Consider the following 12,027-nt stretch of genomic DNA (forward strand, 5'->3'; position numbering starts at 1 on the left):
CTCTACTGGTGTAAATCGTGGTCTCTCGTCGTCCAACTCAGTGATTCCTGCTAGCCAGTACCTTGTTATTGTATATCTCGACTAATCCAACTCTTCGACACTCAGGCCCCGCACCTTCAGCCAACCAGCAGTACCAAGGAGGTCAGCAACATTCACAGTCTTATTTTTTATTATTATTATTAAGCCATTCAGCCAGGTGTTTTAGAAATAATTTTGCTTCAAATATTGGGCTCGGTGTGACATCCCAGCCAGATGCCAGCGCCAATGGATGTCATCAGTGTTTGACTGTTTAAATATTTTTGACCCAAAGGTAGTGACCAAGCAGTTTATGAAAGATAATTTGATGTGACACCCACTACCCACCCAATTGTCTTAGATTGCATAATTTTCCTGCATTTGGCACAGGAGATAGCGATGGGGAAATATTCAAGATGTGAAGCTGAAAATCTGGGGGGGTTTTGCGGGACTTTGAATGGAATATTATTTTTTCTAATAACCCCCTACACAATCTCCATCTTTCAATTTCTCCCTCTTCAGAGTCAAAAGATAGAGGCGGTCTGGTGCATCTTGTTTTGCCTGTCGGATCAGGACCATAGCCAAGGGACTGCACTTTTCCAGCAAAGATGAGTGTCACTTCCCACTCTGCTCCTCAGTTCCATTTTTCCCCAGGGAATGCTGTGGGCGGAAATCCTCGCTGGGTTTGGCTCACAAAAGGAGGGGTGTGGGGTTTGGGTGCTGGCATCAACTGAAGGGGGAAGGACAGTGTCGGCATGAATTGAAGGAGGGAGGGAGTAGAGAGTGCAAATGAGACCTGAAGGGGAAGGTGATCAGTATGAAGGGAAAGGTGATCAGTATGAAGGGAAAGGGAGCAACGTATGAGTGAGAGCTGGGGAAAGGAGTCGAGAATCCGCATGAACGAGGGGAGAATAGTGCCATCTTAAATTGAGATGGCAGTGGATGAGTGCTGGCATGAACTGTTGAATTAAACCCAAATGTCCTGTTTTTTTCTATTTTTAAAACAAGTAATTGAGTCCAACAATTTTGAAGTAAGTGTATAAAATGAACCAGAATGTACCATTTTTATTGTAAAAAAAAATTCACAATTTGCTGCCTACAGCCCTGTCTTCTACCTCTCCGTTCTCCGTACTTATTCTGTACTTGGATAAGTCTTGGTTTTCCCTGACAGGAAATGATGTTCTGCATCTGGAGTCACTTCCTGTCACTACTGCGAGGGAGGTCTCTTACCCTGTGCTACACTTCCAGTCTGCTTCAGAACCTGGGCTCTGTCACAGTGAGTATTCGGCTATCCAATGTTTCTATTTCATACCCATGGGTCTGCTCTAGCCAGATGTGTGAAGTAACACAATCTCCTTGTAATCTGTGGAAAATCAGTTTTGCAACTTGGCTTAAGGACATTAGCTTGGACGATGTGGAATCGGTATGGGTGGAGCTACGGAATACCAAAGGGTAGAAACGCTAGTGGGAGTTGTGTACAGACCACCAAACAGTAGTAGTGAGGTTGGGGACAGCATCAAATAAGAAATGAGGGATGCGTGCAATAAAGGTACAGCAGTTATCATGGGCGACTTTAATCTACATATTGATTGGGCTAACCAAACTGGTAGCAATGTGGTGGAGGAGAATTTCCTGGAGTCTATTAGGGATGGTTTTCTAGACCAATATGTCGAGGAACCAACTAGAGGGCTGGCCATCCTAGACTGGATGATGTGTAATGAGAAAGGACTAATTAACAATCTTGTTCTGCGAGGCCCCTTGAGGAAGAGTGACCATAATATAGTAGAATTCTTTATTAAGATGGAGAGTGACACAGTTAATTCAGAGACTAGGATCCTGAACTTAAGGAAAGGTAACTTCAATGGTATGAGACGTGAATTGGCTAGAATAGACTGGCAAGTGATACTTAAAGGGTTGACAGTGGATAGGCAATGGCAAACATTTAAAGATCACATGGATGAACTTCAACAATTGTACATCCCTTTCTGGGGTAAAAATAAAACGGGGAAGGTGGCTCAACCGTGGCTAACTAGGGAAATTAAGGATAGTGTTAAATCCAAGGAAGGGGCATATAAATTGGCCAGAAAAAGCAGCAAACCTGAGGACTGGGAGAATTTTGCAATACAGCAGAGAAGGACAAAGGGTTTAATTAGGAGGGGGAAAATAGAGTATGAGAAGGAACATAAAAAGTGACTGCAAACGCTTCTGTACATACGTGAAGAGAAAAAGATTAGTGAAGACAAACGTAGGTCCCTTGCAGTCACTTCATGAAGAAAGACACACATAACCTTCTGGAAATACTAAGGGACCGAGGGTCTAGTGAGAAGGAGGAACTGAAGGAAATCCTTATTAGGCGGGAAATTGTGTTAGGGAAACTGATGGGATTGAAGGCCGATAAATCCCTGGGGCCTGATAGTCTGCATCCCAGAGTACTTAAGGAAGTAGCCCTAGAAATAGTGGATGCAGTGGTGATCATTTTCCAACAGTCTATCGACTCTGGATCAGTCCCTCTGGACTGGAGGGTAGCTAATGTAACACCACTTTTTAAGAAAGGAGGGAGAGAGAAAACGGGTAATTATAGACCGGTTAGCCTGACATCAGTAGTGGGGAAAATGTTGGAATCAATTATTAAAGATGAAATAGGAGCACATTTGGAAAGCAGTGACAGGATCGGCCCGAGTTAGCATGGATTTATGAAAGGGAAATCATGCTTGACAAATCTTCTCGAATATTTTGAGGATGTAACTGGTAGAGTGGACAAGGGAGAACCAGTGGATGTGGTGTGTTTGGACTTTCAAAAGACTTTTGACAAGGTCCCACACAAGGGATTTGTGTGCAAAATTAAAGCACATGGTATTGGGGATAATGTACTTATGTGGATAGAGAACTGGTTGGCAGGCAGGAAGCAGAGAGTCGGGATAAACGGGTCCTTTTCAGAATGGCAGGCAGTGACTAGTGGGGTACCACAGGGCTCAGTGCTGGTACCCCAGCTATTTACATATACATTAATGATTTGGATGAGGGAATTGAGTGTAATATCTCCCAAGTTTGCAGATGGCACTAAGCTGGGTGGTAGTGTGAGCTGTGAGGAGGATGCTAAAAGGATGCAGGGTGACTTGGACAGGTTAGGTGAGTGGGCAAACGTGTGGCAGATGCAGTATAATGTTGATAAATGTGAGGTTATCCACTTTGGTGGCAAAAACACGAAGGCAGAATATTATCTGAATGGCGGCAGATTAAGAAAACGGGAGGTGCAGCGAGACCTGGGTGTCATGGTACATCAGTCATTGAAAGTTGGCATGCAGGTTCAGCAGGCAGTGAAGAAGGCAAATGGTATGTTGGCCTTCATAGCGAGAGGATTTGAGTATCGGAGCAGGAAGGTCTTACAGGGCCTTAGTGAGGCCTCACCTGGAATATTGTGTTCAGTTTTGGTCTCTAATCTGAGGAAGGACATTCTTGCTATTGATGGAGTGCAGCGAAGGTTCACCAGACTGATTCCTGGGATGGCAGGACTGACATATAAGGAGAGACTGGATCGACTGGGCCTGTATTCACTGGAGTTTAGAAGAATGAGAGGGGATCTCATAGAAACATATAAAATTCTGACAGGACTGGACAGGTTAGATGCGGGAAGAATGTTCCCGATGTTGGGGAAGTCCAGAACTAGGGGACATAGTCTAAGGATAAGGGGTAAGCTATTTAGGACTGAGATGAGGAGAAACTTCTTCACTCAGAGAGTTGTTAACCTGTGGAATTCCGCAGAGAGTTGTTGATGCCAGTTCATTGGATATATTCAAGAGGGAGTTAGATGTGGCCCTTATGGTTAAAGGGATCAAGGGGTATGGAGAGAAAGCAGGAAAGGGGTACTGAGGTGAATGATCAGCCATGATCTTATTGAATAGTGGTGCAGAGTCGAAGGGCCGAATGGCCTACTCCTGCACCTATTTTCTATGTTAATGGTGGTGTTTGTTGTAATATTACTGTTTTTATTGAAACATGTAAGATTCTGAGAGGGTTTGACAGGATAGATGCTGAGACAATGTTTCCTCTCGTAGGGGAATCGTTTCAGGTCGCTCATTTAAGATGGAAATGAGAAGGAATTTCTTCTGAGTGTCGTGAATCTTTGGAATTCTCTACCGCAGAGAGCTGAATCATTGAATATATTCAGGGCTGAGATGGACAGATCCTTGAACTATAGGGGAGTAAAGGTTATGGGGAACATGCAGGAAAGTGTTGAGGCCAAGATCAGATCAACCGTGATCATCTTGAATGGCAGAGCAGGCTCGAGGGCCCGTATAGCCTATTCCTGCTCCTATTTCTTATGTCCTAATGAGAAATCAACAGGGGAACTTAATCTTTGGGTCTTGAGGTTCAATGAAGGAGTGCTCTGCAAGCACCCAACATTTTGTAAGAGAGCATACATTTGACTGGCATCAGGTAAGACTGTTTTCAGAGTGCACTAGGTAATCCAGAATTCATTATCATTTTATTCTTCATACAAAGGCAAGACACTGGATGCTGGAAATCTGAAATATAAACCGTAATGTGTTGAAAATACTCAGCAGGTCAGACAGCATCTGTGAAAAGAGAAACAGAGTTGACCTTTCAGGATAGTGACCTCTTGTCAGATCTGGAAAATGTTAGATGTTTGAAAACATTTAGAAACCTGTTACATCTACAACATTTTCCAGTTCTGATGAAAGGTCACTAATGTATTTGCTTCATGGGTTCTTTGCTTAAGTATTCATAGCAACATATTGCTATTAAGAATTAGTTGATGTATTAGCAAAAGGTTTAACAATCACACTACACGTTACCAGTTCATCCACCAGGTTCACAACCACCTGCCACATTGTGAATCCCCTGAACCCAACTGGCTGGGATTTTATTGACGCTTGTGAACATCACGTGACTGGCTAAGCCATTCCCAACTCAACAGCTCTACAAACCTGTGGGCATACTCTCAGGTGCATATATTACAGTAACCAAACTAAAACGTTAACTCTGGTTAGATGCAGGAAAAATGTTCCCGATGTTGAAGTCCAGAACCAGGGGTCACAGTCTAAGGATAAGGGGTAAGCCAGTTAGGACCGAGATGAGGAGAAACTTCTTCACCCAGAGAGTGGTGAACCTGTGGAATTCTCTACCACAGAAAGTTGTTGAGGCCAGTTCATTAGATATATTCAAAAGCGAGTTAGATGTGGCCCTTATGGCTAAAGGAATCAAGGGGTATGGAGAGAAAGCAGGAATGGGTACTGAAGTTGCATGATCAGCCATGATCATATTGAATGATGGCGCAGGCTCGAAGGGCCGAATGGCCTATTCCTGCACCTATTTTCTATGTTTCTCACTCCACAGATACTGCCTGACCTGCTCAGCATTTCCAGCATTTTCTGTTTATAATTTTTCTCCTCGATGTTGATCTGGAACCACAGCACTGGCCGAGCTTTACCCATGAACCATTCTGTCCCAAGTGTGGAGAAGTCCAATTTGTTGTGTTCCATTTCTCTACCACCAGTTCAGCCCCTAGCTGCAGCAGATCTTGTGTTAGATCATATCACTGTGACCAGCAGATAATCTTTTGAGCCGGACAAGCCATTCTTGGAGATGCTTCCATACCCATGGTGCAGGAGCGGTGGCTTTCAGTGGCAGAACAGAGGTGCAACATTCCCCAGTTGGGTTTTGGTTGGTTTTGGCTTTGAAATTTTGTTTTTTATTGGCATCAGTTTACCTTTTAAGCGAAGGTTAATTCTTAGTGGAGAGTTTCTGGGCTGACTCTGTTCCTGCAATCTATCTAACCTCTTGTATGTTGGCGTGTTGTCTGCTGGGAATAGTTCGCACCGAATTACAAGCCTTCGTTTTTGCACTTTAGTGCTGCTTAGGTTGTCAGTTACTTTCTGATTCTCTGATCTTAAACATTAGGTCAGTATACTTCTGTCATTAACCTGGGTGATTGGTCTCATTATACCATTTATTGTTAGAGAATAGTGTTTTTAAAGAACAGAAATGACTGCCTCTGGCACGAGACGGCAGGTGAAGCAATATATTAACTTCATGATATATCATGACCTTCAGTCGAGTAGGGATTAAAGAGCTCTTTTTTTAGTTGCTTCATGTGCTCCTTTTAGGTAGCCTAAAGTCCTTTCATGTACTCCATGAGGGAGTGGACAGGTAACTCACTCCCATTCTCTGTTAATGATGCTGGATAATGGATTTTCAGCAGGTATGTGGGAGTAAGTGGGATTTACACTACTTTCTTGTAACTGAAATCAGAAGCTCGCTGTGTTGGAAATCATGAGAACATAGGAACAGGATTAGGCCATTCAGCCCCCCTTGAGCTTGATCCGCCATTCAATGAAATTATGGCTGATCTGTATCCTAACTCCATTCACCCTCCTTGGCTCCATATCCCTTAATATCCTTGGCTCGGAAAAATCTCATCAATCTCGGATTTAAAATTAAGCTCACATCTAGTGCTTTTTGTGGGAGAGTGTTCCACACTTCTACCACTATTTGCATGAAGAAGTGTTTCCTAACTTCCCTCCTGAATGGTCTGATTTTAAGGTTATTTCCCCTTGTCCTAGATACCCCTCCCTCTACCCCCCCACCCACCAGAGAAAAATGTACCCTATCAATTCCTTTCAAAATCCTAAAAACCTCAATCGAATCATCTCTTAATTTTGTATATTCAAAGACTCAAGCTCGTGGTCTGGCACATTGGCCCATCAATGCGCTGCTGGCCCATCAAATGCGCTGCTGCTTCAGGCTGCTCGGAACTGAATGTTAAACAATTTGTATCATTGAGTGCACATTAGCATGAAAGCATTATCTTGTCAATCTGAATGTTTAGGTGCTTTGCTGTGTGGACAAACAAGGAATACTGTCGTGGCCCAATCCCAGTCCAGAAACTGTTCTGTTCTTCAGCGGACGTGTGGAGCCACCCCACGACAGTCTAGAAGACCTGAAAGATGATTTGTCCATGAGGTCCTTCAGGCACCCCGAGCTGGAGGATGAGAAGGAAGAGGTGAGGGGCCAACACGTCTTGTTATTCACCCATTAAGATCTGCCGTAAACAAAGTATCTGTTTCGGGGCTGCCATTCAAACCATCAGTTCCACGTTTGAGTGCAGAATTATCTCGGTGCCCAGCAGAACAAAACTTCTTAATCAGGGGTCATCAATATAAGATAGTCACTAATAAATCCAATAGGGAATTCAGGAGAAACTTCTTTACTCAGAGTGGTGCAAATGGGGAACTTGCCACCACATGAAGTAATTGAGGCGAAAAACTTAGATGGATTTATGGGGAAGCTGGATAAGTTCATGAGGGAGAAAGGAATTGAAGGTTATGCTGATAGGGTTAGATGACGTAGAGTGGGAAGATGCTCATGTGGAGCATAAATGCCGGCATAGACCAATGTGGGTTGAATGTCATGTTGGAACAGATCAGCATTCAGGACAGGGCTGGATATCATTACTAACTCAATGTAATGGGCCAGCCATGACCCCCTCCCCATGTGCACCATCCAAATGGCCCTTTTCCAATGAGGAGACATTGGTGATGGGGACGGGGTGTTAGCAGAGGAATTTATGCTGTGAAAGTGCTTGAGATTCACTAGTGGAAGAAATTAGCCTCTCCACCCAACATGCTCTTTAATTTCTAAACAAGAAGTGTAGTTTTGTAAAATAAAATGAGGTCAAATAGTGATGCACACATGGGCACAAAATGCCAAGCTGCAGGGTGTCTTGCTTAATTGTACCACACGCTGACATAGGAAGACTCAATCTTCTCAATTTGTTTCAATGTGGTTGAAAATCTCAACTGTAATCCTCCTTGTGCCAAAGCGCAAATAAATTGATAGATTAGTACCTTGAGATAGAGGTGTGTTATCACACATCCTTTTTGGTTCATGTACAGTATGATTTGCAGGCAATATGTTTTTTCTTGTCCTTCCATTTTACTCCCTTTCCAAAAGGTGCTGACTCTTTCTGCAGTACAATTTCACAGGCAGTGGCCACCCTCCAATATCTTGCCCAGTTGGCCCTTTCGTCATTCGCGAATGTCGGCAGGTCATTTCATCGTGTGGGGCATGGCATCCAAGCCAGACCCCGACCTCGCCGATATCTCCACACACACCTTCCAAGATGGATTGTCACTGTGCCTGATCATTTTTCTCGTCACTAGCCCAGGGGAGTGGAGGACAATGTATCATAGCACCTGTCCCTCCCCCACAAACACACTACACACCAACTCTGCACAGACTGAGGATCAAACCGTGGGAGGAGTCAGTGGGATGGGCTCCAAATGTACCAACTGAGCTGTAGGGGTGTGCTTTTCACCACAGGGGAACATTCATAGGTGCAACTTTCATGAATAATGTGCAGAATTTTAAAAATGGTCGGCCTTACACAATTAAGTTTTGCATTCTAACGCTGCCAGCTTGATCTCCATTGGTAAGTAAGAACTACTGAGCGGGTTTGATGGAATAAGTATGGCGAAACTGTTTCCACTGGCAGGAGGGTCAGAAACTCGAGACACAGATTAAGATCATTGGCGATAGGACCACAGGGGAGGTGAGCAATGTTTTTATGCAGCAAGTTATTACAATCGGCCTGAAGGAGTGGTGGAAGCAGATTCAGTAGTAACTTTTGAAAGGGATTTGGATAAATACTTGAAAAGGAAAAATTTATAGGGCCATGGGGAAGAGAGAAGGGAGAGTGGAAATAATTGGATAGCTCTTTCAAAAGAGCTGACACGTGTGCAACGGGCCGAATGGCCTGTGCTGTATGATTCTATGATACTGTTCTAAAGGGACGTTGAGATTTTCTGACCCTTTCACTTTGAATAATGCCTAGCCCAGGGAAGCTGATGCTCTGTTGCCCAGCACTGGTCTCGCGTTTGTACACATCACCAATGAGATCGGACAGGACAAAGACGAGAAGACTGAAAGCACTCCGCGATCGAGGAGGCGCAGCGAGACTCGACGGTGCAAGCACCTATCGGGATCCAATGTCAGCTTCAGCAAAGACACAGAAGGAGGGGAGGATGATCTGACGCAGGTAACAACAGGACCAGCAACTGTGTTGTGTGCGAGTAGTGAACCCCAAGTATTTGTTTGGGGAGGGCTGAAAACAGGCACTGGATGTATTGTGAAGGGGGCGGGCGGAATCCACGTATATTGCAGGGCAGTGGCGGGCGGACCCGGGGTATATTGTCGGCGAGGATCGGGCAGACCATGGCGTCATACAAGGTGGATCAATAAAGATCCTTGGGTGTAGTGTGAGGGAGGGGTGACTGGACCACGAGTGTGTTGTTGGAAAGGAGCAGGGCCCAGTGTACTGTAAGGGAGTGTGGACCTTTTGGGTATTATTTCACATTGACTAACATTCATAGTGATTGACCGAAGATCACCATTATTATGATGATGTATTGCAGAGAAAATGAGTAAGACTAAGCTGTTTTTTTCTTCTTCCTTGGATGAAGGAGACTCAGTTACATTATCGACATTGTAAAATATTGTTGATATTTCAGGCTAACCAAGTATGAGTTATTTTTGGGTAAATTGGATACCGGGCAACATATTTTTCAGTAGCCATTTGTAGGAATCTGGCCAAGGCAGGAATGGTTTGTATTCCAGAGTACATCTGTCCTCACTGGTACCCCTGCAGTCAATGCAAGGCCTTTCCATTTTGTATCGACAAATCTTGCAGCAGACCTCAAAACCACAATAAGCACATGTTGAAAAGACCATAAGAACATAAGAAATAGGAGCCAGGAGTAGGCCATTTGGCCCCTCGAGCCTGCTCTGCCATTCAATAAGATCATGGCTGATCTGATCTTGGCCTCAACTCCACTTCCCTGCCCGCTCCCCATAACCCTCTACTCCTTTATCGTTCAAAAATCTGTCTATCTCCACCTTAAATATATTCAATGACCCAGCCTCCACAGCTCTCTGGAGTAGCGAATTCCAAAGATTCACGACCCTCTGAGAAAAGAAATTCCTTCTCCTCTACATTTTAAATGGGGCGACCCCTTATTCTGAAACTATGCCCCATAGCTCTAGATTCCCCCACGAGGGGAAACATCCTCTCTGCATCTACCCTGTCAAGCCCCCTCAGAATCTTATATGTTTCAATAAGATCACCTCTCATTCTTCTAAACTCCAATGCGTATAGGCTCAATCTTTCATCATAAGACAGATGAATTTGATTCCGATTCTGCCCTATTTACAGGTGAGCGGCATTGGTGAGGACCTGGACCTGGAAGCAGAAGATTACATCTGTGATTACCACCTGGAAATGCTGAGCCTCTCGCAGGACCAGCAAAACCCGGCCAGTATCCAGTTTGATGACTCGAACTGGCAGCTGCACATCTCCTCGCTGAAGCCACTGGGCCTCAACATCCTCCTCAACCTGTGCTACTCCACCGTCACCGAGCAGATGTGCCGCTTCTCTGACCACCTGTCCAACATCGCCCTGCAGGAGACGCCGGGCACTGCCATGCCCATCCACGTTCCTTGGGGGCTCTGTGAATTAGCCCGGCTCATAGGTACGTGGCTAGTCTCGTACTTCTGAGGTGGCTTGTGGTGCTAATTTGATATGTTCATTTTAAGATGTAACATCTGAGGACATTAAAGATTTCGGAATCTGATTGCTCTGTTGAATTGCAGATTCTGCTTGGTGCACTCTACTGTTACATGCTTTAGAAACATAGAAAATAAGAGAAGCAGGAGAACATTCAGTCCTTCGAGTCTGTACCACCATTCAATAGTATCATGGCTGATCCTCTATCTCAACACCATATTCCCGCTTTTTCCCCATACCCCTTGATGTCTTTTGTTCTAGAAATCTAGTGACTTGACCGCCACAGCCTTCTGCGGTAGAGAATTCCACAGGTTCATCACCCTCGTGGTGAGTGAAAACATTTCTCCTCATCTCGGTCCTAAATTTCCTACCCCGTATCCTGAGACTGTGACCCCTTGTTCTAGACGTCCCAGCCCAGGGGAAACATCTTCTCCGCATCCAGTCTAGCCAATCCAGTCAGAACTTTAGATGTTTCAATGAGATCCCCTCTTATTCTAAACTCCAGTGAATACAGGCCTCGTTGACCAAATCTCTCCTCATACCACAGTCCTGCCATCCCAGGAATCAGTCTGGTGAACCTTCGCTGCACTCCCTCTATGGCAAATATATCCTTTCTTAGGTAAGGAGACCAAATCTGCACACAATACTCCAGTTGTGGTCTCACCAAGGCTCTGTATAACTGTAGTAAGACATCCTTGCTCCTGTACTCAAATCCTCTTGCAATGAAGGTCAACATACTATTTGAATAAAATGACTATTGCATTGCATCAGAAGCAGAAGGTTTCTTTGACCCACAGAGCTGGTGAATTGTCGGTAGTATAATTGGAGTGTAGCCAGGAAGCTCCAGTTGGGTCCAACACTTTGGACTCCAATAGCCTTGGACACCAGATATTAGACAGGTACAGTGAGGCAATTTATACAAAAAAAATCCATTGGGAAGGTGAACAGAAAGTAGTTGACCTGGAGAAGACCCTCTGTTTTACAGAGAGGACTGAACAGAGCTGTATTAGCATTTACATGTGTTATAAATGTTACTATCACCCACAAAAGATAACTATCTGAAAAGCCCTGTTTGAATTGCTAGTCCCACAGTAAGTTACTTAGCTGGGCATTCATACTGTTAATGTAATGAGATATAAGCACCTCCCATTAAAAAGTTACTTTGATTAACAACAACAACTAGTATTTATATAGCATCTTTAACGTAATGAAATGTCCCAAGGCGCTTCACAGGAGTATTATGCAATAAAAATTTGACACTGAGCCGCATAAGTAGAAATTAGTGCAGGTGACCAAAAGCTTGGTCAAAGAGGTATGTTTTAAGGAGCGTCTTGAAGGAGGAAAGAGAGGTAGAGATTAACATATAAACTAGAACAAGAAACTTATTTCTGGTGCTGATGCTCTACTGATGTATGCATCACAGAATCAAT

The 12,027-nt window shown here is 44.2% G+C and overlaps 1 protein-coding gene across 6 annotated transcripts in view; it reads left to right on the forward strand.

Moving 5' to 3' along the window:
* The window catches only part of tmem94 (transmembrane protein 94), a 168,550-nt gene that overhangs the window by 94,250 nt on the left and 62,273 nt on the right, over nt 1-12,027 (forward strand). For all 6 annotated transcript variants that reach the window (XM_070857485.1, XM_070857484.1, XM_070857482.1 and 3 more), the window contains 4 exons: nt 1,187-1,291; nt 6,866-7,039; nt 8,870-9,073; nt 10,247-10,562. In XM_070857485.1, coding sequence (XP_070713586.1) covers nt 1,187-1,291; nt 6,866-7,039; nt 8,870-9,073; nt 10,247-10,562 — 799 coding nt within the window. The remainder of the gene's footprint in view (nt 1-1,186; nt 1,292-6,865; nt 7,040-8,869; nt 9,074-10,246; nt 10,563-12,027) is intronic.

Source organism: Pristiophorus japonicus, chromosome 16 (assembly GCF_044704955.1).
Source record: "Pristiophorus japonicus isolate sPriJap1 chromosome 16, sPriJap1.hap1, whole genome shotgun sequence".
NCBI lineage: Eukaryota > Metazoa > Chordata > Chondrichthyes > Pristiophoridae > Pristiophorus > Pristiophorus japonicus.